Source organism: Lutra lutra, chromosome 1 (assembly GCF_902655055.1).
Source record: "Lutra lutra chromosome 1, mLutLut1.2, whole genome shotgun sequence".
Taxonomy (NCBI): Eukaryota; Metazoa; Chordata; class Mammalia; order Carnivora; family Mustelidae; genus Lutra; species Lutra lutra.
This window is the reverse complement of record NC_062278.1, coordinates 219,249,042-219,275,539: the sequence shown is the minus strand read 5'-3', so window position 1 is coordinate 219,275,539 and position 26,498 is coordinate 219,249,042. Positions and strand designations below refer to the sequence as shown.

General features: G+C 52.9%; 2 protein-coding genes and 1 pseudogene across 15 annotated transcripts in view; 1 reads left to right on the top strand and 2 right to left on the bottom strand.

Annotated features, from left to right (window-relative positions):
* The window catches only part of RANBP3 (RAN binding protein 3), a 53,158-nt gene extending 44,209 nt beyond the window's left edge, over nt 1-8,949 (bottom strand). For 3 of the 10 annotated variants that reach the window (XM_047709260.1, XM_047709244.1, XM_047709254.1), the window contains exon 1: nt 8,551-8,949. In XM_047709260.1, coding sequence (XP_047565216.1) covers nt 8,551-8,575 — 25 coding nt within the window. In that variant the 5' untranslated portion in view covers nt 8,576-8,949. Of the gene's footprint in view, nt 1-7,758; nt 7,899-8,550 lie in introns of those variants that run through there. The other 7 variants (XM_047709216.1, XM_047709236.1, XM_047709269.1 and 4 more) reach the window with 5 other exon arrangements.
* A 7,871-nt stretch (nt 8,950-16,820) lies between these two features.
* LOC125089284 (uncharacterized) lies at nt 16,821-16,988 on the top strand (annotated as a pseudogene).
* Nucleotides 16,989-19,874: 2,886 nt separating this feature from the next.
* The window catches only part of RFX2 (regulatory factor X2), an 89,866-nt gene continuing 83,242 nt past the window's right edge, over nt 19,875-26,498 (bottom strand). For all 5 annotated transcript variants that reach the window (XM_047709054.1, XM_047709064.1, XM_047709073.1 and 2 more), the window contains 5 exons: nt 25,719-25,868; nt 24,914-25,122; nt 23,105-23,258; nt 22,019-22,061; nt 19,875-21,498 (listed from right to left, as the gene is read on the bottom strand). In XM_047709054.1, the coding sequence (XP_047565010.1) occupies nt 21,386-21,498; nt 22,019-22,061; nt 23,105-23,258; nt 24,914-25,122; nt 25,719-25,868 (669 nt within the window). In that variant the 3' untranslated portion in view covers nt 19,875-21,385. The remainder of the gene's footprint in view (nt 21,499-22,018; nt 22,062-23,104; nt 23,259-24,913; nt 25,123-25,718; nt 25,869-26,498) is intronic.

Genomic DNA, 26,498 nt, shown 5'->3' with positions numbered 1-26,498 from the left:
ACATTTTTCCGTGTCATGACTTGGGGGGCGGGGTGCCACTGGTATCTTGTGGGTAGAGGCCAGGGATGCTTCTAAACCCTGCGAGGCACAGGTCAGCCCCCGCCAGCCCCCATGTCAGTAACACTGAGGTGGAGAAACACAATCCAAAAGGAGGTTTTTCTCCATCCAGACCTCTAATCCTAGAGTAACATCCACTAGTAACTGACAGCACGTCCGCACGTGCCAGTGGGTCAGTTACCCGACAAACATTCTCTGGGAACAATGACCCTCAGACTTGATCAGCGTCATCCCGAGGCTACAGATGCAGGAACAGAGGTCAGACATCCTGCCCAAGATCCTGGGCAAGTACGTGGCAGAGGTAAGATGCAAATCAAGAACAGGCAATCCAGGTATTTCCAATGGTGCCACGAGCAAGTCACTCGGGGCCTGCCAGTCAGTCCCAAGTTAAAACTGTCCTGGGCTGGAGAGATGGGGCCGAAACCCGCGCCGAGCTCACGACAGGCTCCGCTCAGGCTCTTTACGATGGGGTTGCGCGATCACATGCCAGCAGTTCTCAAACTGCTTGGTCTCAAGACAGCTTTCCACGCTTGTAAATTATTGAGACTCTCTACGAGCTTTTTTAACTGTTGGCGACAGCTGTTGATACTTCCCAGGTTAGAAAGTAAAGCTAAAAAAATACCAAAACGTTAACTTCTTTAGGATAATGGTAGTAAGGGCTTAGCTAAACAATAAGTTTTATGAAAAGTAATTCTTAAAACAAAAAAGTTAGTGAGAAAATTGGCATTGTCTTGCATTTTGACCAATCTCTTCAATGTCCGCCTTAAGAGAAGGCGGCGAGAGTCCCTTACCTGCTTCTGCAGTCCGTCTGCTGCTGTAGGACGCTGTTAGCGCCTTCGGGTAAAACTTCACTGTCCGCTCACAAGAGAATGGGAGTGAAAAGGGCAAACAATGTCTTTGTATTGTTATGAAAACAGTTTTAGACCTGCAGTCTCCTTGAAAGGTCTTGGGGACTCCCAGGGGCCCGCGGACCATCTTGGAGAAGCGCTGCCATATGTTGCTCTCTGAGCACTAACAGTCGGGGGATAGTGAATCCCGAATTCATTACAGACCGTCAAGAGCTTTCCGCTGAGGGTCTCTGCTAACGCGCAGAGACAGCTGCATCTAAGAGGCAGTACAATAGGGCTGAATCCCAAATGCCAACCAAGGTCAGGCAGGCATGGGAAAAGAAGGAAGTGGGCCAGATCCCAAACTACTTGGTGGGGAATGCGGTGTCCTGGGGGGCACACAATCGATCTTTTTATTCTGAGCATTCCAAGTCTTTTTCTTTATTTGCAGACACGTCTTCCATATCTGCGATCAGTGCATCTACGATTTTCATCTAATGTTCTCTCCTCTGCATGTCATGTGTTTGCTGTACCTTCAACATTATAATTTGGGGCACACAGTCTTATCTTAAGGGCAGCAGCTGCTCCTCCGTCCTGGCGACCTGCTACTGCACAAGAGCCCTGGAACAGCCTGGTTCCTGCTTTTCAAGAGAAACGAGAAACCTAGACTATTTCCCCCTCCTTGAAATCTCAAAACTCTTAAATGTTGGTTCCTAATTAAAAACAAACCAAAGTTCCTAAACGGGCCAAATTAAACACATCTGCTTGCCCCTGAAGCAAGTTTGCAACTTCTGCCTGTGGTTTTTGACTCTGGCTTCGTGTTGTAAAACATCTGCAGAGCTTTTTAAAACTACTGACACTCTGGACCTCCTGCCACTGTCACTGATGGGGTGGCCCACGCATCACTTTTTTATTTTCCTCCAGAGGCTTCTTGAACAAGTATGGGGTGCACTCAGGGCTAAGACTCACGGCAAGTACTGGGCAACAGCACCGAGTGTCAAGAATGCCAAGGATGAAGCCAACTGTGGACAGCCAGGGAGCTCTTCTCTGAGGCCCTAGCTCTATGATTTTCTCCCAAGGAGCACAAAATCACACCGACCACGAGCAAGACTCCACGGGACCAGGAAGGGTACTGTGCACAGGTGGCAAAAACAAATCCCTTTCAAACAAAACAAAGAACTCCTGCCGCCACCTCCATCAGCTCCAGGAGATCCTGAGCGGGTAACGGCGAGAACCCACCTGCCTCTGGACTGCTTCAAAGTACCATGGAGAGCTACCAAGGCAGGGCCAAGTTAACACCAGCCACCTCTGCGGCCTGCCTGTCTCAGGGTTTTCGCAACAGAAGGCCCTTCTCAGAACCCCCAGATGGTCCTCACCTTCCACGCTACCCCGGCCTATTCTCCGTGCCTGAACGCAGTAACTAGGCCAAACTGAACTGGTACCAAAAATGCCCCCTTTGCCACTCCCACACACTGCCACTCTTCCAAATGCCATGTGAGCTCGCCTGCTCTAACCTCCATTCGTTCCTTCTGCTTCCACTCGCTCTAACTCCCCGAGTATAAACAAACCAGACCCCGACTAGCCCTGACACCGAATGAATGTGCGACATAACAGGACTGCTGGGGTCATCCCACTTTTCAGTTAAGTGAGAGGCAGGCTGAAGACACGGTTCAAAAGTTTTGCAGAACTTTGACCTTTTTGGTCTATATGATGGAACCAAAACATAAATTTTCTTCAAAATGTATAAAGATTCTGCAGCCTCAGAGGTAGCATGACACCACCCAGCTACCACCAGCCCCACATGCTACAGACGGAAGAGGCACCACACAGTCACACATACACACTCTGATTTCAGAACAAATCCCATTTAATGTTTATCATAACTTCACGACAAGTTTTAAAGCAGTTGTCTCTCACTCATCCTAAAAGTTAAGTTTATGGCAGGAGACGGTGAGAATTTAGTGATATGAGGATTCCGACCAGTTCACTTGTAGCTCATTCTCTCAGGCATTAAGTTTTAAGTCATCAAGTAAGGTGAAAACTGAGAAAAGCCAAGCCACCCGTGAAAATCTCTAGAGTGACATTTGGTCAGGCTAGATCAGACGTTTTCAACTGCGGGCCACTTTGTACCCCCCCCCCCAACCAGGACATGGGCAATGTTTGCACACATTCTTGGTTGTCATGATGGGGGGAGGGAGGAGGGTGCTGTTGGCATCTAGCGGGAAGAGATCAGAGAAGCTCATCAACATCCTACAAGGCACGGGGCATTGCACGTGCTGAAGAATTAGCCGGCCACAGACATCTACGGTGTTGAAGCTGAGAACCCTGGGCAGAGGATCATGCGGAAGGCAAGAAAGAACCCAGAAGGGCTGACAGCTCAGCTCCAGCTGGGGTCCCATCACAGTGCACCCCAGGGCCAGCCTCCCTAGGCACACTCATTCCTTGCTCTCTTTCTCTCTCTCTCCTGAAGACTTCACGCCAAACCATTCCACAGGATGAGCCCTCTGTAGTAAAAAACAGCTACCATTTACTGTTTATTACTGTGTGTGCAGATAGGTATTAAATAATTCATATGCATTGATTCACCCAATGCTCACAGCAGCCATGAAATACCCACGATTATCATGATTCCCATCTGGTGAGGAAACCGAGGTTCAAAGGGGTTAAGAAATTTGCTCAAAGTCACCCGGAGAGTACACGGCAGAGTCTAAACACAAAGCCAGCTCTCAGCAAGGCAAAGCTTGCGCCCTGCCATTACGTCACACCAGCGGGTCTTACCCCAGGGGTGGTTCTCCTCACCCCTGCCCCAGGACATTCTGCAACGCCTGAGGACATTGTTAGTGGTCGTGACCGCTGGGGTAGGGGTACGGGGAGAGTGCGCGCTACTGGCATACAGTGGATAGGGTTAGGGACAGTGCGATGCTGCTAACACCCTACGACGCATAGGACAGCGCTCACAACAGAATTATCTGGCTTCAAATGTTAGTAGGGCCAAAGGTAAGAACGCTGCTTTATACCATGTCCACAGGCCAGCAAGGATGCAGATGTATGTGCTATCTTTAAACACTGGGATCTGGAATCCAAGATATTCTATAGGTTAAATACACTTTACTCACCCTCTGCCCATTCTTTACCTTTTAAAGGCACAAAACTCAGCATTCAAATCCTGACATCCATCTATGATGCAGGGGATAGAATGATTAATGTGTTTGGGATAGATCAACAGCAAAATGCCAAGCAGAAGAGAGTATCCCTGGACACAAGTGTAAAACACATACACAGACCCACACACGCACACTTTCTCTCTGTCTCCTAGAGGAGAAGCATTCCAACTGGACTTTAAAAGTCAGACTATAGGAGTACCAAGAAAGGGCTGTGGGAGTTGCTGTCACCATCCCTGAAGAGATCACCATGGCAACGAAGGCCAACAAGATGCTGTATTAAATACACAGTTGGAAACGTTTCTTTCCGAACAAGCACAGCACACCTAATCTGCACCACTCAAGCCCGTGGTTCTCAACCCTGGCTGCACACCGGACTCACCCATGCTGCTTTCTCTCTGTACAGATGCCCAGGGCCCACTCGACATCTCGCAGAATTGGAATGGGTGGGGTGTGGGGATTGAGCCCTTGTGGTTTTAAGAAAGCTCGCCCGGTGACTCTGATGCCCCAGCCCAGGCGCATGGGTAGCAATGGCCCAGGAAAGAGCGACAGAAGGGTTGGGTGTGAAGATGGACCAGCTTGGAAGAGCACTCTGGAAAAATGGAAGCTAAGAGCGCATTTGAGTGGAGCTCAAACAGCAGGAGGAAAAACACACACAGGGGGCAGTCCCTAAAACTTCAAAGTGCATAGGCAAGAAAGGCCTCGTTTACACAGCAGATAATACATTAAACATCTCAGCAGGCTGTACAAGCCAAAAAGCCACTAAGATTTATGTCCTGAAGACAACTACACCAGAACTAGTGTCAGACACAAAGTACTGAGTGAGGGTAGCATTTAATAGGCAAAAACTTTAAATATAAAGCATTCTATTCCTCTGTTTTATACTTACTGTTCAATTAAGCAATCAAAAGCTCACGTGTTAGCCCATATACTAGAAATGGTATCCATGGAAAAAGGAATCCACAATTTCCCCTTTGTGCTCAAAAGTACACCTTACAATATGGGTCCTCAGTGATGAATTCATTCATTTATTCAACAAACATCTCTTGGATACCTACTTTGTGCCAGGCACTGTTCAAGATGTAGGAGATCCATCTGTGATCATGACAGAAATCCTTGCCCTTACAGAGCTTATATTCTAGAGCTTATATTCGGGTAGTCAAACAAACAAGTAAACTTCATATGTCAGAGATTGCTATGTGCTGGGGAGTAAAATAAAGTGGTATACAGGAGATAGGAAATGTGGATCCAATTTAAAATAGGCGGCCAGAGAAGTTCTCCGTAATATTTGAGTAAAAACCTGAAGGAGGCAAAAGAGTGAGCCACAGGGGCACCTAGGGGAAGACTGGTTCAGGCAGGGGAACTGGAAGGTCCAAAGGCATAAAGGCGGTGAGTGTAGAGTCCATTCAAGGGACACTGAGGAAACCAGAGTGGTTCAAGCAGAGCGAGTGCAATGGGAGGAAAGGGAGGTATAATGGGGCCACTCTAGCTTCTGGGCTGAGCCGTTAGATGGGTAAAGTTGGAAGGGAGGCCCAAGTGGTGAAAAGCAGCGCTGGTGGTGAGAAGTGGATTTCACCTTCTGGAAATATTTTAGATAGACTGACAGGATTTGCTGCGGCATATGAGAGGAATGAAGAGGTGACTTCACGGTTTTTGGCCTGGACAATTAAAGGAAGGACTTGCTATTTACTACAAATAGAAGGAAGACTGTGGAGTGGGCAGGTGTTGGGGGTAAAGACAGGGATTTTGTTCGATGAGACACTTACATGCAGATGTCGACTATGATGTTGGATATGTTGAGTCTTGAGTTTGCGAAAATTAATAATGAGAAAAACCTCACTAAAGCAAACTTGAGGGGGGTAAAAGGGAGGCCAAAAGGGGTTGCCTTACCATGCAAAAGAAATCAGGGGAGAACGGTCAGTTACAGCCCCCAACAGAAGAAACATCAAAAGGAAAGAAATGTCAATTACAGGCCGTGACAGAAGAGGTACCCTGAGTCTTCTATAGGAAACCACCCACCCCTGTAACTCAGCCAATGAGAAACTGTCATCACCCCGAACTGCTGCTTTTCTCCGAAAGACTTCTGGTTCAAACAAGTGCTCACAACTTTCCCCTTCTCCCTAAAATCCTGTTCCTGTCCTTCATTGCGAGACTCTCCTATGGTTCTGTCCGTGCTTGCTTGTCTTACCCTGCCATGCCCTGCTACCCCTGAATAAGCCCACCTTGCTAGTAAAATCTCTGACAATATTATTGTTAAGATCGACAAGTTCAAGAAACTGAATGGGCCAAACCTATATATACAGCATGTCATATTGGTTCCCCTGTCTCCACTCCCTCTCCTACCTTTAACTGGATCTTATGAACTGGGATGCCTCAGCCCTCTGTGGGCTCCTCCTTCTTGTAGAAGACTTACAGCGCAAGGTGGCAGGGGGTGTGGGGGCGTGTATGGGGGGCTGGGCTCTGCGGCCAGACTTCCTGATTCACACATTCCTGCGGCTCACAAGCTCTGTGACCTGCCTCGGACAAGTAACTTCAGTGCTCTAACTCGGTTTCCTAACCAAGAGGACCAGCTGACAATACCTACTTCACGGATCTTTTTTAAGTGAGGAGTATTTCAAGACGACAGGATTCAGGCTTTAAAAGGTGCAGGGTACCACCCCCAAATGCTCCGCCAGGGTGGGCAGTTAACTCTTTCATCCATGCATTCTTACAGGTCAGTATGGAAACCTCAGGACACCCTCCGGTAGCAGGGAGCAAGGTATGGGGGAAGAGGGCCAAGCAGGTAGACAGCTTGCCAGAACTTACAGTTGTGCACCTAGAAACGGAGGGAGCTAAAAATAGGCCTCGGAAGTCCTCAGGCTGCTGCGATACCGACACCACTATTGATTCGAGCAGACACCAGCTTATGGAGTGCTTTCTCGAGAGGTTTTGGAACCGTAACCTTGTCAAAAACGCTCGGGTGGGATGTCAGCGCTTCAGAGAGGAAGGAATTCGCACAGTCTGTCTGTCTCTCTCTCTCCCCCTCTCTGGAAGTGCCACGAAAAAGGGCCAAAAAGCAGCCGCGGCTTTCAGGGCTCCACATCCTGTGGCCAGGCCTAAATGCAGGGAGCCGAGGCGCGACTCTCAAGTCGCCACTAAGGATCTGGGGTAACTGGCGGGAACTGGGGGCCGAGTTCGGGGAGGGGGTGGGGAACAGATCGGGTGTCCTCCATCCTGGGCATGGAGCGGGCCCGCGTAGGATGAGAAGCCCACCGGATTCGGGGGTGCGCTTCCTCGGCGCCAGGCCGGGGAAAGGGACAAGCCGGTCCCCGGGAACGAGGGGGCGCGGGAGGGAGCGTGGCGCGCTGGGCGACGACCAGGCCCAGAGGTCTATTTACATCTGAGGCCAAGGCGCTGAGGCCGCGCCTACCGCCCCCTTCGGGCCCTGACCTGGCCCGGGGAGCAGAAGGGTCTCAGAGCTATGGCTCCAGCAGCCTCTCAAAGCCCTCTGGCCGGACGGTGGCAGGGCCGAGGCTGCCGGGAGTGATGGGCCGGGCCGGTGAGCCCGCCCTGAGGGGAAGCAATGGGGGGCGGCTGTGGGGTCCGCTGGGCCGCTGTCCCGGAGCACACAGTCCCCCGCACTCCGGGGTGCTCAACCCTCGGGCTTATGGCCCCTCAGCCTCCCCCCGCCCGTTCCCTGGCCGCCAGCTGGCCCCCGACGGCGCCTCCCCTACCTTCGTTCGCCAGGTCCGCCATTTTACTTCCTTAAGCCCTCCCACAAGGCCCCGCGCCGGCCCGGGCTCGTCTGCTTTCTGCCAGAAACTCTCGCGCGTGCGCACTTCGGCGATCTGACTCCGACCGAAGCCAGCAGCTCGCGCCTGCGCGCTGAGACCGGCGCGGACTCGCGCTCCGGCTGGCGGTCCCGGCCCGGCCACGCTCCGAGCACGCGCCTGCGCACTAACTGCCCTCCGCCTCCTCTTCCCGCCGACTAAGGGGGCGGGGGCAGAGCAGGGCGCATGCGTAGTGAGCCTCGCGCGCATTGGGGAGCCGACGTTCTGTGAGGCGGCGCCGGGGGGGCTGTGTCTCGACGCCCCAGCTTTCTGCTCGTTTCCAAGTTCCTTGCGGTGGAACCGTGAGCCGCCGAGGTAGCCGCGACCGAGGACTTCCCCGAGGTGAATCTCTGGATCTGTGGGGGGCGGGGCGGGGGTAGTTTTCCACGAGCGCAGGCCTGACAGGAGGGCCCCGGGGCGCCTCAGTTTCCCCTTCCGAGGGCCCAGTTATTCAGACCAGCGTTTTCTTCAGGCCACGTGGGGCGGTGGAGGAAGCTGGGGAGGGGTCGGAGGTCGGAGAGTGCCGGCGGGAGGAGGGATCAGGCGGGGAGGGCCCGCGGGGGGGGGGGCGTGGGCACCGGGATGGGGGTCCCGGGACGGCGCCTGGCGCGGGCGGGGCCTCGAGCGTCTGGGTCTGGGAGCCGGGCTGGAGGGAAGGTGTCGGGCCCGCCGCGCCTCCTGGCCGCCTCGGCTCACCTGCCGGAAGTCCGTCTGAACGCATTCCTGGCTCTGCTCTGTCGCCGGGACACGGGCCACGCGGGGCCAGGCCAGCCTCGCCTCTCCCCCGGGGACACCGCGCCGCCTCCTGTCGGGCCCCGCGCTCCGGTCGCGCCCCGCGGCAGGCGGAGGAGTCCTTAAATACAAACTAGATCAAGGGCCCATCCTTGCTCCGCGCGCCCGGAGAGCTCTCTCCCGAGTGTGGAGTAAATTCTAAGCCTCTCGTTAAGGCTCAACGAAGCTCCCCGCGCCCGGCTCTCATGCTCCCCTCTTGCTCGGGGCAGTTTAGCCACAGGGGTCCCCCGGGCCTCGGAGCATGCCGAACTCCTTCCAGCCCTCGGGTCTGTGCGCCTGCTGAGCCCTCTGCCGGGGCTCTGTGTCCCGGGTCCAACGCGCCGTGAGCGCCGCTCCGCTCTCTTCCATTGTGATCTCGACAAGGGGGTCCTGCGGCGGGCTGGCCGCCTGTGGCCTGTGAGCTAGGAATGGTTCCGCACTTTCCGTGGTTGGAAGACGTCGGAAGAAGGAGGAGAAGAAGATCCCACGACATGTGGAAATTGGATATTTCAGCGTTTACAAATAACATTTTCTTTGAAAAGAGCCACACTTACTAATTTACATGTTGTTTGTGGCTGCTTTTCAAGCTGCAGCAGCGGTGCTGTCTCCTTTTTGACGGCGACAGACTAACAAAGCGTATAAAATATTTGCCATTTGGAAGGAGCCTGGGTGGCTCAGTCGGCTAAGCGTCTGTCTGCGGCTCAGGTCAGGATCCCAAGGGCCTGGGGTTGATTGAGTCTGCCTCAGGTTCCCTTCTCGGTGGGGAGTTTGCCTCTCCCTCTGCCTCTCCTCTCACTCGTGTCCCCGTCCCCCCCCCCACCCCCGCCAAATAAGTAAATAAAGAAAATCTCTAAAAAAATATATATATTTGCCATTTGGGTCTTTACGGAAGATTTTGCCAGTCCCTAATCTACATGGTTGTCCTGTATGCATCTGTAGGACCTGTGGGGCCCCACAGATGGTTAACGGCTGCTTCTCTGGAGGAGAACGTGTGTATCAGTCTGTGTGTACGTACTCGTATTTATATGTGTGCTTGGGTGCTATAGTTTATTGTAAATTTTATTTATATATTTCCTATCACTTTTTTTTAGCCTAGAAATTAATAAAACAATGAAATTGAACCCTGGTTTGTAGTGCTGAATTTCTTGGTGTAAATTCTTCAACCATGGCTGATTTCAGTCTACTAATGCGAACATCACTAATTTCAGAGCTGGGGAGAGATGCTCAGAAAACACTGTATTTGTTCCTAGAGCTTGCTGTTTCTCCAGTGTGGTCCCCAAATCAACAACATCAGCACCACCTGAAGTTTCTTAAAAATACATAACCCCAGGTCCTAAACCAGACCTTAATCAGAAGCCCCATTTTTAACAAGATTCCCCGGGGGCTTCCTATGCATGTCCGACCTTGAGAAGCACTGCTCAGAAACTTTCACTTATTTTGGGGGGTGAGGAATGGTTAATACTATTAAGAATTGCACTAACTTTAATAAACGCCTTGATTTTCCTACCCTACATTTTGCCACCAAAATAGAAGCCGAGGCCACAGACCTTGAGTTAGAAATTCTCTAGGAAGAGCCGGAATGTCAGTGCTCGAAAGGACCCTGGTGGTCATTAAGTCCATCAGGTCTCCAGCAGTGTGTAGGCTCAGGTTTTCTCGTTTTTAGTTTGTTGGCTTCATTATATTCATTATATTTCATTTTAGGTATATTTTTCTTTTGGGTAGATCTTTTTGGCTTTTGCTGCGTGTCTAACTCTGACCCTTAATGAGCTTAATACTTTACAGGCCTTTTATTGGTTTACATTTACACTAAATAGCATATATTACCATCTGAATAGAAAACCACTAAGCCATGAGTAGGAGATAATTGTAAAAATAAACATGAAAATTTAAAAATTCTGGGTAGACATTATTGACTGCCAAGGTGCTAAGCCCCAAGCCTGCTTTTTCTTTGGTGTAAAGAGATATTAATTAGCACAGTATTAGAGGATTATTAAAGGCATATTGTCACTCAGCTGAGACTCTCCTTGACACGATGAGAAGTACTAAAGGAGGACTGAAAACGGGATAACTAAATCATGTGATTCGGTGTCATCTAATGCAATATCTGTATGTCTCCTAAAGTCATTTCATATACCACATTCATCCCACACAATGGGCACCTCCCAGCAACACGTCATCACTTGCTAAATATAACCCAGTTGCTGTTTTTCAAGGGACCTAGAGAGATGCTAGACCTATCAGCCTGACGAGCCAATTAAGTTTCCGCTGGTTTCACAATTGTCTCCGAAGTGCCACTGGCTGCCAACAGTTGCCCCTCAGGCCTGTTCTTGCTTTATCTGGTCTCCTCTAACAAATTAACTTAGTCAACATTTATTTATTTATTTATTAAATAAATATTTGTTTATCACTTACTGGTGGTAGTTGGAAAACAAGGTCCCAAATTCTTTGACCCTCTTTCCATCAAAAAAGTGAGGTCCCCGTTCCTTTCCCTTGAGTGGAGGTGCACTTGTTAGTGGTGGATGAGTAGAGTACAGTGACAGTGACACCAACCTATGAGGCTAGGTCATGACAGGGACAGAGGTTGCAACTTTCATCTGTTTTGCTGGAACAGCAAACCTATAACCTTCAGTCTCCAAGTAAACAGTCCCATCTGCCTTGAGGCCGCCATGCTGTGAGGAAGCTGAGACAGACACCACACAGCAGAGCCCTGAGAGCACTGCCCAGCTAGCCCCCGCCTCCCGTTCCTCACACACATAAACCATGAGAGACCAAGTAAATGATGACTGCTATTACGAGCCCGTAAGTCTAGGAGACGGGTGTTACACAGCAGTGTGTTTCCGTGGCTCTGCTGTACATCAGGCACTGTTCTGCATGTTGGGACCCAGGATGAACAAGACAGATCCTGGCTTCCAGGAACTTACACCCTCCCTTCGTAGAGTTTTGCATTCTTTTGTAAGGAGATATACAACAGACTGGCAAACATATGAGATAGTGACTAGTACTACCAAAATAAATAAGTAAATAAATAAATAAATAAATAAATAAATAGCATATTGTGACAGTGAGAGAAAAAGGGAAATTGGGGTGCCTGGGTGGCTCAGTTGGTTAAGTATCTCACCCTTGATCTCAGCTCAGGTCTTGAGCTCAGGGTCATGAGTTCAAGCCCCAGATTGGGCTCTATGCTGGACGAGGAGTCTACTCAAAAAGAAAGGGAGACAGGGAGGAAAGAAAGAAAAAGGGGATACTTCAGATTGGCTGGTCAGGGAAGTCCCCTCTGAAGAGGTGACATTTAGTAGATCTGTGAGTGCAGACCTACAAAGGTCCTGAGGCAGGAACCAGTTTGGTGAGCTGGAGGAGCCAAGAGGAGTTCAGTGCGGCTAGAACAGAATGAGGAGATGAGATCAGGGAGGAGGGTGCATGCGGGACCTCGTAAACCACAGCAATGAGTTTGGAGTTTTTCCTAATACAGAGGTTGGGAGTGGGATATGGAAGGACCCAAAGAATCTACCATGAACTGCTGACCGGCTGGCTTCCCAGCTGCCTGCTTCCTCCTTGGATCACCAGGAGACAAGTGTGAGGAGCCCCCGAGCCCTGGCGGTGCTCTGAGAACTGTGAACTTCCTTCACAGCCATGTTCTAAACGGCTTCTGTAGTTGGGCTCCAGTGAAAGGGGCCTTCACAGCAGCAATTAGGTTCTCATCTTCCCATCATGGTCAGGTGTTTGCTCTGTGCCCAGCCCCACACTGAGACTGAGGCCCCACAGATTAATCAGCTACACAGTTCCCCACCCTCAAGGAGCTCAGAGTCAGGTGAGGGCAAGGGGGTCATCCCGGGTTGCCTCCTCCACTCAGCACCCTTCCCTGTCCTCCCTCAGCCCACATTGAGGGTTCCTGACAGCAGGATTTCCCATGTGGCTGATGCTAATGTTGATGGGGGGTGGGGTGGGTCCTGACCCAAGCTGGGTGCATCAGCTTCCCTCACTCGCATATTCTGCAGCAGCTAAATATAGTATGGAATTGGGAGGAAATACTATATTTTACTTGTGATTTTTAACTTTTCAATTTAAAATACACTTAAATGAAAGTTGCAAAAATAGCGCAAAGGATTCTATATAATCTTTGATGTGGGAAACAGGCAAAAGAAAATTATTAAATTCCTTACCACTTCCAGCCTATTGACCTTGAAACAGGCATTCAACTGCCTTATTACATTACTTTGCTAAGAGCAAAAGGCAATCTTAGCCCGACCCCCAGGATCCTGTAAGTCTACTTTAACATATAAAAATTCCTTTGAAAACTGCCTTTCTCTCTACTCCCCTCCCCTCTGTCCAGATATACATTGGCAATCACCCCCCCCAAGCATATGACCCATCGATATACATGTGAAGGGTCTCATGACTAAGGTTCATGATCTTTTCCTAACAAAGGTACCCCCTCAAGGTCCTGAAAACCTTGCTTCCAGAATTCCTTAGAGACTTACGCTATCCCTAACCATCTCCCAACTTGGAAGTTATAATGAGTCACTCATGACCCCAGTGCAGCTCTTTCTGCCCTTGGGTCCTGCCCCTGTGCTTTAATAAAACCACCTTTTTTGCACTAAAGACATCTCAAGAGTTCTTTCTTGGCCATCGGCTTCAAACCCTAACATCTTTCCTATGTGAGTCTTCATCAAGCTTCCCTAAATATTACATCTTACATAAAACCACAATGCAATGACCAAAACTAAGAAATTCACATTGATGCAATACCATTCATTAATACACAGATCTTATCTAAATTTCAACCATTCAAGGGGCTCTTGGGTGGCTCAGTGGGTTAAGCCTCTGCCTTCGCTCAGGTCATGATCTCAGGGTCCTGGGATCAAGCCCCGCATCAGGCTCTCTGCTCAGCGGGGAGCCTGCTTCCCTCCACCCCCGCGCCTGCCTGTCTACTTGTGATCTCTGTCAAATAAACAAAATCTTAAAAAAAAAAAAAAAATCCAACCATTCCTCACTACTGATTTCTTTCCCTGTCCCAGGATCCAGTGCAGGATCCCACGTTGCTCTCAGATGTCATTTCTCCTTAGTCTCCTTCGGTCTGGATCAGTTTCTTGGTCTTAATTTTTTCTTGACCATCACACTGGTATTTGGAAGAATGTCCCTTAATTTTGGGTTTGACTCACGTTTCCTCATGATTAAACTCAGGTTACCAATTTTGGGCAGGAATAATGCAGGAGTGATGTGTCGAGCTAGGTGCGTCCCATCAGGAGGCATATGGTGTCGATTTGTACCATGTGTGATGACAATTCGGATCACTTGGTTTAGATATAGCCTCTGCCAGGTTCCTACTTTGCCCAGTGTAATTACTGAGTATCTCATGGGGAGATACTCTGAATCTATGTAAATAAATAGGGACTATTTGAGGAAGAGAAGGGGAGGCAGAGGAGGGAAAGAAGGAAGCTAGCTCATTCAATCTGTTGCTTGTGGCCTTTCCTATCTCGCACTGTTGCAATTTAGTAAAAAAAAACAAAAACCTGCCTCCTGTCTGGGCAAAAATCCAGCTCTCTGTGTCCCCCTGGGGAAAAGGAAGCGGCCATGTCACACAGTGACCACTGGGGGGCGGCAGAGGATCGGGAAGCCATTCAATTCCTTCCAAGTAACTGAACATGTTGGGCACTCAAAGGCTCTGTGTCAGTTGGGGAGGGGTCTCAACTGGGGGTCTGGCATCTTCCATGAACCAGGTCAGGTAGGCGCTGCCTGCACCAGCAGAGACAGATCCTGTCTTGGTTGCGCTGTGCTTGCTGCTCTGCGGATTACACTCCCAGCCGCCTCTTACACGGCGCCCCTCCATCTGGGAGGACCTAGGGAGGTCGGAGAATCCCTCCTGAGTCCGACTGCAAAATTCCTGGGTACTGAGGGTGTGTTGATTTGGACACAGGTTGCAAAACCCCCAGAACAGTTCTGGCAAATGTAAGCAATGGGAGAAGTTGCTGGAAAGTTTAAAGATGCTCCTAAGGTCAAGCGGAAAAGAAGAAACCGCCTGGGCGCCGGGGGTCTTGGCAGCCAGTTCAGCAGAACGGGTGGGACACCTCTCGGAGAGCCCCCACACTTCTGTTGCTTTCAGTCTCACATTCAGCTCACAATTCAGACTTCTAGGAGAAAGTGTTGGTTGGGTCCAGCATGGTGGGGCACTGTTACCCGGCGCCCCCCACGCTGCTTTCCCCATCCATCCAGTTTATGACTCTAGCCAGCTCATGCCTCCAACTACTTATCATCAACCCTTGAGCGAATGCCTCCAGGTGCAGCTGCTGGTCTGAGATGCCATTTGTCACTCGAGATATCCAAGTGGAGGTGTTGGGTGGGCAGTCATACACCTGAGAGCCGATGGAGGGGAGATCTCAACCTATTTTGAGGTCATGGGCCTCTCACTCCTGGAATGAAGCCCTAAGTCCTGGCTAGAACCTAGAAAGCCCTCCAGTCTCCCTCCCTCCCTCCTTTACTCACCTTATCACTCCCCACTGTGCCAAGCCCATTCCTTTCAGTGCCCACGTAGAGGTGGTATTTAAATCCATGGAAGAAAAGTCATTCCTCAAAAGGGAGTCGGGGTGTTATTCCAAAAGAAGGTGGAATGGATGCTGGATGGCAAAACCCCACCAACATCTATCACAGAGGATTCTGGAAGAGACCCATGACCTCAAAATAGGCTGGGAATTACCGGTTAGTTCTTGCAGCGTTTGATACGTACATGTAGTCAGTCCATTTCCCATATCCAGTGCATTGTACATTAGGCTCACATGACAGCCTGATGCCTGCCCTCTTGTGTATGTATATGCACCTATTATACTGAAACAACTTTACAAAGTTAAGTTTATCTCATCCATACTTCTCATGTTTTCTACTTTTATTGTGGTCCATTAAAAAAAACAACAACAACAACTGAACCTGGGGCGCCTGGGTGGCTCAGTCGTTAAACGTCTACCTTCAGCTCAGGTCATGATCCCAGGGTCCTGGGAGTAAGCCTCGCATCGGGCTCCCTGCTCCGCAGTAGGCCTGCTTCTCCCTCTCCCACTCTGTCTGCTGTGTTCCCTCTCTAGCTGTGTCTCTCTCTCTCAAACAAAATCTTAAAACAAAACAAAAAACTGAACTGGTCATAACCCACCAACTTGATTTCATAACCCACTCAATCTGCTGTTGGGCACGGGGCTGTAGTGGACCTCTCGCTTCTGCCTGCTCCCCTCCCCAGCTCTGTCTCCCCTACCCCATCTCCACTACCCCCACTCCCTACCCCTCACTTACACCATCTTATCAAGTACCTAACTGGCCTTGCTTCTGGCTTATGTATAATCCACTGTCCCAGAAAAATTCTTCTAAAGCCCAGTTCCGATTAGAAAAAAATAATTCTTGTGGTGCCCTCCTGAATGGATTTTTCTTTCCTTTGGCCATGCCTAGGTGTTCCTCCATACGTTTTCTCTCCTCCTTTCCCGTACATTCCATGATTACCATGAATAGCACCTTCTCCCAGAAACCTTTACTCAGTTACTAAATGTTTGCTGAGCCTACATATACACTGTGTTAGATTTGGGGAAATACGGTATCGAGCAAGGCAGACAAGAGCTATGCACCCACAGTGCTTATGGGAAAGGTGCATATAAAGGATCCTAATCTAGTGGAAGAGCTTCCAGGAAGGCTTCCTGGAGGAGGCGTCAATTAAGAGAAGTGCTAAAGAGGCATGTGTGTGTGAAGGCATGGAGGTTAGGTGGGAAGTCCAGGGAAGGGGAAAGAGCCCCAGATAAGACTGCTCCTGAGTTCCAGGAGCGAGAAATAAGAGCATTGAGGGGGGAAGAAAGGTGATAACTGATGTGGTTGCCAAGGTTCAAAAGATGCAGGGAACTGGTCATCATGACAGTGCTCTCACCCAGTGGTTCTCACCCCGGGTCTCTTCTGCTGCCCCACCCCCTCCAGGGGCCACTGGGTGCTGTCTGGAGACATCTGTGGTTGTCGTGACTGGAGGGGGGAGGTGCTTGGCAGGGAGGGGTGAGGCCGGGGAGGCTGCCACACATTCCACAGTGCGCAGGATGCCCCGCCAGTAAGAATGGTCTGGTCCCAAGTGTCCACAGTGCTGAGGCTGAGACACAACTGAGTACTTACTCCAGTGCTAAGTATTAACTTATTTAAAGCTCACAAGGCTGTGAGGTAGAGGTGGAGAATCTGATTTAAGTACAGCTGACCCAGTATCTGTTCTTATCAGTTTAATATCTGATATGTCATCTATCCGAGGACAATATATTAAATAGATTTTTGGAGTAGGGAGTTGGAATAGGAGCTTGCTCCGTCCACTCCGTGCATAGACCTGGTATTGCAGTACGTCCAGGAAGGGTGCACCCTCCCCACTAAAGTAGTAAATAAAAGATTTGTTTAGTAAAAAAAAAAAAAGTACAGCTGACCCTCGAACACGATGGGTTCGAGCTGCATGGGTCCACTTATATGCAGACTTATATCAATAAATACAGTATAGTGCTGTAAATGCCCTTTCTCTTCCTTACGATTTCCTTAGTATTTTCTTTTCTCTGGCTTGCTTAGAGGATACCATAGATAATACATACAACAAACAAAACAGGGGTTAATTGACTATTTATTGGTAAGGTTTCCAGTCAACAGTAGGCTATTAAGTCTTTTGGGGGGGCCAAAAGTTATATGTGCAATTTTTGGCTGCAAGGAGGGTTGGTGCCTTTAACCCCATGTTGTTCAAGGGTCAGTTGTGATTTACCTGAGGGCATAGCCCGGGACCGTGGAGTTGGCACTCAAATTCGCATAGCCTAGCCCTATTTCCCCTGCCATGCTGCCTTCCCGGCCAGGAGTTGGGGAGTGGAAAGGAGGAAGGAGAGAGTGACCATATTATGGGCATTTTGGGGAGGTTAGGAAGGGTGGGGGCAATGCAGGTGGCCCTGGGTTTCTGGTCTGGATGGTTGGATGGATGGTGGGCAGCGCCGTGATGGAGACAAGAGACAAGAGGAGACAAGAGGAGGCGGCCTGAAAGGTCGGACGCTGAGCTCCCGTTTTGCCACACACCTCTGAGCAGTGGTGGGCTGGGCTGCTGTGGGGCAAGTCAGCAGCACGTGGTGGAGCATTTTCATTTGGGTTTGGACAAGGTCACAGAAGGTGTGGAAGGATGAACTTCTGGAATGGGAGCCAGGAGAAGACGGGCAGCAGCCAGAGCTGTAGGAGGAAAAGTGGTGGAGGGGATGATATCCTCAGCCAGGGAGAGTCTCTCCCTTCTTAGCACACCCACAGCTGGAGCATGTGTGTATGTGCAGGGGGTGCACCTCACAGCTTGCTTCAGAGTGCTTGCTTCCAGAGAGTTCCCAGAGGCAGGAACAGCTGTGGGTTCCCCTGCCCCCCTCTCCCCCCTCCCCAGTGCAGCTTATGGAACTCTTGGCTGTGGGTTGTCAGGATTGTAATGCAGCTCCACGATCACCAGGGATCCAGGTTCCTTCTGTCTCATTGCTTTGCCTGCCTTATTGTAGGAGACCCACCTCAAGGTCTAAAAATGGCTGCTGATGCTCCAGCCATCAGATCTGCATTCCAGCCAGCAGCTTCAATTTTCCCATGTGTACAATGTGGGAACACCTACTATCAAAAAGAGGAGATTGGATAGAAGTGTCTAGTATGGAGTTGTTGTGATTAGTTAGAACCTCCCAGAGGCTCTTGGTAGGACTAGGTTCCCTTTGTTGTTTGGCCCTGTGCCCTGGGTCCCTACTCTGTGGGCTTTCTAGGGGACTTGATAGACTGTGGGCCTTTGGCAGTCTCCCCTGCTCATCTCCTCTCTCGTTCCTGGGGCAGTGGTCATGGAGACATCACCTGGGCTCATTCTGTCACCAGCTACGCAGGCCCAGAAGCAGGGCCTGGCTCTCCTCCTCCAGGCACCCTGCCACCCCAGCACCGGGCCTGGCTCTCAGACAGGGAGGGCTGGGGGTGGCTGCTGCTTGGTGCAAGGGCTGGCCATGCTCAGGGATGTCAGGCTGCAGAGGGACTGCGGTCATGAACGACAGGAGGATGGGGCGAGTCGGAGTTCTTCTGGGTTCTGAGAGCCTGGTAGAGACTCACCACAGGGACAGGGCCCAGCCGCCCAGCTGAAGGGGAGTCCGCATGGTCATGTCCTGGGAGTTTCCCAAGACTGGCCGCAAAATTTGTCCTGGGGCCCAGCGCAGAACGAAAGCGTGGGCCCTTTCTTCAAAAACTATTGAGAATCTTAAGATGGTGACGGCAGAGCATTGAGCCCCGTGCAGGCCCCCGGAGGTCCCAGCCGGGGAGGAAGATGATTTTAGCTCCACCCAGGGGCCCCAGGACCTCTATTGGGGAGAGATGGGCCTGGGCGGGGGCCAAGGCTGAGCATCTCTGGGGGACGTGGGGCACCTGCCTGGCACAGAAGAGCAACTTTTAGGGGTGACTGACCAGGAATGGTGTCCCGTGTTTCTGGAACATCTTCCCATCGGTGGGCCTTCCCTCATTCCCGAGCCTGCTGGGTCTCCTCTGCAGGGGTTCTTCAAAGTCCTATAACTCTGTGTCGGATCCCCTCCCCTCTGCCAGGGGTGGTCCAGACAACGCGGATTTCCAGCCCCCATGATAATCCCACCAGGCACTGGCCACGTTCACACAAGCTCATGCAGTGATTCTTAGGGGATTCCCAAGTTTGGCCCCCAACCCTCTGCCGAGTAAGTCCTGGGGACAACCGGAGGGTTTCATCGGTGCCTGGGGCCGGGGCTTTGTTCTGCCGTATCTGGGTAAGTCTAGTCCACTCCCAAATAGTCCTGATCTTCCTGGGCTGACCATTGCTTTCTTGCCATCTCTGGCCCAGAGCTGGCCTTGCTAAACGAAACTCAGGGAATCCACTGAATCCACACTCCCCAGAGAGCCAAGAAGAAAGTGCTGGAGGCCGCTGCTTCTCCTCGGAGCCTCGCATGGCAGGAGCCCGGACAGGCTGGCAGTCCAGGGCAGGGGACGGGCCTGGAGGGAGGCCTGCATTCTCCAGGGCCGCTGTGTGTGCACGCACGCGTGCGCGCGCGTGTGTGTATGCGCGCGTGCACCCGTGTATGTCGGGGAAGGGCTGGAGTGTGGATCGCCGAAAAACGACAATGGGCTTGGAAGACGCATGTCTTTACCATCACTTGTGTTGTTCCTCGTGGAATCCTGCAAAGGCAGGAGCATAAGGCGGGAACCCAGTTTGTACTGCTCACCCCACGTGGAAGAAGACAGGCCATCACAACCCACAAATCGTGAGCTTAAATGTCTCCCGGGAGGGGAGATATATATTTTAAAGACATTCTTTCTGTCTGATTTCATCTAAGTCTCAAGCTGTAAAACCAGACAAACATTGTGATTATGATAGACTTGGTTTCTAAAACAAACGCCTAGCCTTTCCTGTCTTTGCCCTCCACACCGCTCTGCACACCTGGGGTGGACCTAGGAGTGCGCGGCTTGTCGGGAAGTAAGGTTTTTCTCAAGGCCACGTGAGTTTACATTAGTACCTTCTGCATGAATGAAAAAAAAATATGGGGGACCGAATATACCGCAATATACATGTTCATAAGAAACATTCTAGTAACAATTAGAGCACAAAACTATTGATATAAACATATTTCCAAAAAGAGAAACTATTGCATTTCATACGATGGTGCTTCCCAGACCAGAGGTTTGTCTTTCTTTTTTGCAGTTGGTTTGGGGGCGGGACTCTTGCGCGGAGCTAACCGGGTGCAATGTGTTATGGCGGATACAGATCCGGAGTGTTCACAGCTCAAGGGCTGTGCGAGTCCTCGGGGTTCATGTCACCCAGCGAAGAGTTTCGACTTTGAGCAGTTCAAGATGGGACTCATGCTGGGTCGAAGTGCTCCAGGATTGCTAATTCCAAAGCAGGCATTCCAGAAGATTCTGGAGCGGGAGCCAGGCAGACTTGGCCCGATGGCTGCCCTCTGAAGGCACCACTGAAACATCGACCATCCAGCCCCCTCGGAACAAACTCATTCCAGACCCAGCAGTTTGGCTGGATGTTGGCGTGAACTTGGACAGAACCCAGATCCTCCCAGTTGCTGATAAAACTTCTGGTTTTGATTCTTGAAGACACCACTATGTCTTGGCATGGGCGGGCCACTTCCATGACTTGTTCTTCGGGCCACATGGGGCCACGGTGATTGACAGCTGCTTCTGGGGACCTCTGGTGTCTGCAGATGGGGCTCCTGGGGGCCGGCTTCCACGCCTCGGCCCAGCCGGCAGGGCAGGAGGCCCTGGGCACAGCACGGAGGTGGTCCCTTCCCACCACGGGGCACCAGGGCAGGGGCCTCTGTGGACACCAGTCCGCTCAGTACTGCCCAGCAGCTGCAGGACACCCCTTCCCTCCTGGGATCCAAATTTTTAAAAAGAATGGTGGAAACTGGAAGAGGCTGAACTGAGAAGCCCAATGTGGAGGTGCCGGCTCGCCCAGCATGGCCCCTTCCAGGTCTCAGGCGGGATGTGGAGACTCGGACCGAAGTTCACGGCCAGGCAGAGGAGAGGGTAAGAACACTCAGAAGGAAAAGATGACCCAGGAGGCACGAGGTGAGCAGCTCAGGCACTCGGGAGCCCGATGTGACCTTCTGTTGTGGGTAACGACGATTTTCTTCGGAGGAATGGCATGTCCCTTGAGCGTGAACTGGAGCCCCCGTGAGTCAGAGCAAAGGTCCCACCATCTAAGAGGCACTATTACAGTAGAGCTCAGAGGCCCGGGCTGGAGACTGCGGGAGGCACCCCGGACCTAGATGCCCTGCAGGGAGTGGTTCGGGTCGCTGCGCTCCCGCTTCACCAGGGGCTCGCCCAGGCTGCGGACGTCGGAGTCGGCCTCACTGCCGCGATCCTCGCTGAGGTCATCTGCAGGATCGGTGTTGGGGATGAGGGGTGTGGGGCGCAGGAGGGAGGGAGAGAGAAGCACGTGCTCGGACAGGTGCACAGGCATGGATGCTGCCCTGCAGTGCCCAGGGAGGCCTTCTTCCCAGAGACCAACCTTGACCAGTGTGTGTCTGCTGGTCACACTCCTGGCAGGGTCCCCCTCAGCAGTTGGTGCCCCCTACGGCGTGGGGCAGGGAATGGGCTGGGGTAGGGGCAGGTGGACGCAGGCAGCCCAGGGCCTGAAGTGGGGGTGCCTGGGGAGCAGGATTAGATGGTGGCCCAAAGCAGCCACCTGAGGACGAGGTACAGGGTGGCTCCTCTGAGCCCCAGCAGGGTCCGGGCCTACATGAGCATCACTGGGACACCTGCTGCCGTCCTGGCCTCACCTGCAGCTCTTAACGGCCCTCAACCCACCCGGGGAGCTGCCTTGATCTCAACTAGGCCCAGGGTGGGAAGAAGAGCCCCTGGGAGAGCCTCTTGGAAAAGCTACGGACACACCCACCTTTATCGAGCAGCGTCAGCGATAGGGAGGCGAGATCATTGAACTGAAAGAGAGAAGCCCGGAGTCAGGGGCCTCCACGAAGGGGCCTGGGCCTGGTGAATGTTAGCACTGTCCTTTATCCACAGTTAACACAGGCTTCGCTTCCCCCGGGAGAAGGGGCGCTGAGGCTAGTGTATCCCCCTTGGCACTTTCTGGATCTTGCCTGGGAGCTGCTGGAGGGCTGAGTGGTGCCCACTAAGCAGGCCACCAAGAGGACAGGGACTGTGACCTCTGCATGGTGACAGGCTTATTGTGCACTAAAAGCTCTCTAAGCATCACCTCATTTCTTCCTCAAAACAACCCCACACGACCCAGCAATTCCACTCCTAGGAATGTACCCGAAAGAGATGAAAATAGGTGTTCAAACAAGAACATGTGCCCAGATGGTCACAGCAGCCCAAAGCCGTAAACAGCCCGTGTGTTCATCAGCATATGAATGGGTAGAGCAAAATGCTGATCAGCCACCCAAGGAAATCTCGTGGGCCACAGGAGGAGTGAGGCAAAGATACACGCTACAGCGCGGCCGGCTGCACCTTGACAGGATTGTGTTGAGTGAAAGATGCCAGGCACGAAAGGCCATGCTATGTGGGACTCCACCCCTGTGGGATGCCCACGATAGACAGATCCTGGCAGAAAGGAAGGTAGCAGGTGCCGGCGTCTGGGGAGTGGGATGGTGGTGGCCACTGACAGGCATGGGGTTTGCCTCTGGGGTGATGGAATGTTCCGGACTTAGAAATGGTGGTTGCACAACTCTGAATGTACTAAATGCCACTGAATCATTCACTTCAAAATGGTCGGAATGGTACACTTTCTATGTACTTTCTAACAGGAGATCCCCCGCCACGGGCCAGGTGTTCCAGGCCTCATTTCAGGGGTAGGAGCGCCCTTGGTGGCATAGGACAGGTCTGAACCCAGGTCGGTTGGCTCCAGCATGCGAGCTCTTTCCCACCCACGGGCCTCTGGCAAGGGTCTTCTCTTTGGGCTGTCCGCTGTGTCACACACACTGCCCATACTGTCCCGGGATCCCCAGGGCGGGAGGGCCCTCACCTCTCCCATCACGGCAATGGGCGTCTCTCCGGTGGCCTCTGCGACGCGGTGCTCCACCAGGTAGAACATGTACTCGTCGTAGAGCAGGCGGATCAGGTGGAAGGAGCCGAAACTGGCGGCGCTGCGCAGCGTGAGGTCGCGGATCACCATGGAGCTGGGGGATGGGCAGACAGAGGCTGGGGGGGCCTTCCGGGGAGCACGGGGTTATAGGCAGGCAGATGAGCCGGGCTTTTCAGGAGGCCCCCGGGACTCACGAGCCACCCAGACCACCCCTGTGTCCCTTGTGACTGCGGTGGGGACACGTGGGGCTGGGAAAGGCAGGCGGGGCAGCAGCTGTCCGCGAGAGGCCGTGGAAACGTGACATCGTGTCTCTGACACAAGCTTTAGCCAATGGCCTGTGGTCAGTCGTGGTGCGCTTACGACTTGCCCACAGCAGGCAGCCCTTCCCGGCCTTCCCTCCTGAGATTCCCTCCCATCCAACCTCACTCCTCAGTCAGGGGTGTAGGTGCCAAACAAGACAGAACTTCAGGGAACTTTCGCCTCTTTCATCTGCAGCCAGGCTGGCAAGCTGTGGCCCCAAATCCAGGCCGGCTGCAGCCCCCTGCCCATTCCTCTACAGCCTGTGAGCTATGAATGCGTTTTACAGTTTCAAATGGTTGGAAACACAGTCCAACGTAGAATTATGGTTCGTGGCCCGTGAAAAGTGCCTGAAATCCACAGCTTTGTTTCTGGAAATAAAGTTTTATTGGCACATGGGCCACGCCTGTTCATTTACATGTCATGTGCTGACGAGTTTCTTCCTTTCTTGGAAATACGTCCTCTGATTCTCCACAGAAAAAGCAACCCCTGATCTAAAGGGATGAGATCCCTTGGCACCCGACCCCAACACCCGACGGCCCCCTCAGAGCTTCCCCGCTCGTCGCCGTGGTAGCAAAAGAACCAGTAGGGACAAGGCAGGGAGGAGGGAGGAGACGCGTGAGCCCCTGTGCAGGGGTCCGCACAGCAGGCGCTCCCGATGCCCTGGGGCCCAAGCAAACCGGGACCGACATGCGGCTCCCGAGAGTGGCCGTCGAGCGCCCCCCGCTGCTGCGCTTAAGCTAAAGGCAGTGACCTCAGTTCCTTGCTTTTCTCCTGCAAATTCTCTGCAAACACCTCTCCCCTCGCTGACCACCTGCGGCCTGGGGGCTGCTCCAATCAACTCTGAAAACGTTAGCATGCCCTGTCCTGTTTCTGTTAAGGGGCTGAAGCTTTGTGCTTGTGTGGGCACGACGCGGTGTGCAAGAGCGAGCACCGGGGCTGTCCCACTGAGGGCTTTGCACGCCTCCCCGGGCCCGCGTGCACGGGCGCTCTGACGGCACTCTGGCAGCGGGGCGAGACGGGCGGCTTCAGCGGGCTGTGGATCTGGGACGGCTTAGCCAAGGCTGTCGACAGCCCAGCACGTGGGGGGCAAAGGTTGCTTGAACGGGTGCGGACCCAGAGGCCGAGTCAGTGGACAGGGCGGAACGGCTTGGGATTTGGGATGTTTTCTGCTCAGAAGCTTCTTGGCTTTGTATGGCCAAGCCCCCTGAAGGTAAACAAGCCAACTCGGATTTGGGGTACCCGGGGGGGCAGTGGTCTTTCCGCCTGCTCCCCTCCCTGGCCCTGGGAGCTATGGCCTGGTGGTTAAGGCCACGCCAGCCCCCTTCTCCTGACGCCTCACGTCAGCCAGGGGAGAGCGCAGGTCTGGAAGGAAAAGTCGCAGGCTGGACGCTGCATCCGTCCGCTCACTGTGCCTTCCCCGAGTTCTCCTGGAAACCGAGGCGGACTTACCTGTAAAAGGACCATTTCAGAAGGAACTGGCGGGCGGCCTTGGGGAAGCTGGGGCTGCCGGCATGTTCCTTCAGGACCTGGGTGACCACACTGTCCAGCCAGGTGGCCCACTGGTCCAGGGAGCTCTGCTGCTGCAGGGTGAGCTTGAAGTCCTGCTCCAGCCGCTGCACCACGCTCTCCTCGCACTGGCACACCCACGAGGCCTGCTCCTGCGGGGCGTGGGCGGCAGGTCAGGGTGGGCCCCCCCCGCACCCGACCGGAGGCCAGAGAGGGACCCCGCCCTGGTTCTCAGCATGTAAACCCAGGCTTCCCGGGGCCAGAGCTCAGATTACACACGGTGCGTTTGCGGTGTTTTACTTTAAATGCTCCTTTTTCTAAAAGTGTATGTGTTTATTTAGTGGGTGAACTCGGAGCCTGAACTTGGCGCCAGGATCGCTGTGGCAGGACGCGCACGAGCACAGCCTGTACTTTCGGAGCCCAGATGAGACAGCTGTGAAGATGGCAGCAGGAAGGTAGATTCTTAAAGAGGGCGGACCAGGGTGTGGGTCCCAGCTCCTGGAGGCCCGGGGCCCCTGGGTGGGCTGCAGGGGGCTTCCGCCCTGACCCTGTTCTCACACCCACCGGATTTTGCTGCTGGTTGCGTTTTATGGTTTTGAGCATTTTTCTGGAGGCTGGAAGGCGAGGCCAGCGGGATGGGACACACACACACACACACACACTCACACACACACATGGTGTCGCTGATCTACAGCTGGGTCCCCGGGCTCCATCCCAGGCGGTGGGGGATGGCGTTGGAGAAAGTCACCTGCACGTTGGCGAAGTCCACGCGGTTGAGGTCGCTGAGCATCTGGTTGATCTGGGAGGTGTTCTGCAGCACAGCGCGCGCCGCCTGTGCCAGGTGGTTGAGGGACGTGTACCTGCGCAGGGTCTGGGCGAAGGCGCTGACCACGCCCACCTGTGGCCGGGGGAGGGGCAGGAGGTGCAGAGGTGAGGTGGGGGGGTGGTGAGAGCTCCGGGGAGAGCTGGTTCTCTCTTTCCCCAGGAGGGCACCTGGGCTCCAGGACAGTGTGGAGGGGAGGGAGCAGAGGGACCCACCCTTCCCACAGTCTCAGGACCCAAGAGTGAGACTAAACGGAAGATACGAACCTCACCGAGGAGTCTCGGCATCTAGAGCAGATGCCATAGCCTCAGTGAGGTGGCCCTCAGGACAGGGTGCTTATGCCGCTATTCCTAGAATTCCTTCGGCTCTCTTGAGAGTCACTGGTCTAACAGACCCTTCCAGACCGCGGTCAGGGAGGCCCGATGCTCGGAACGTGGCCTCACCTGTACACAGGTCTCTAAGAGACGCGTGCGAGAGCAGCGGTCACGCTCTCCGGTGCATGGAGGCCCGCTCTGCATATTTTAAATTCTGCTTTGTGGCACGACTGTTGCAGGAAGGGCGACAGCGAGGTTAAGCCCTCCCTCCTATGAGGCGCACAGGGACAGTCCACCCAAATGCGTCACAGCAAATGACAGCTTCCGTCGTGCCCCTCCCTGCTGGTGCCCGTCCCACAGCGCCAGCATCCACGAGGCTTCCTGGGCGGGG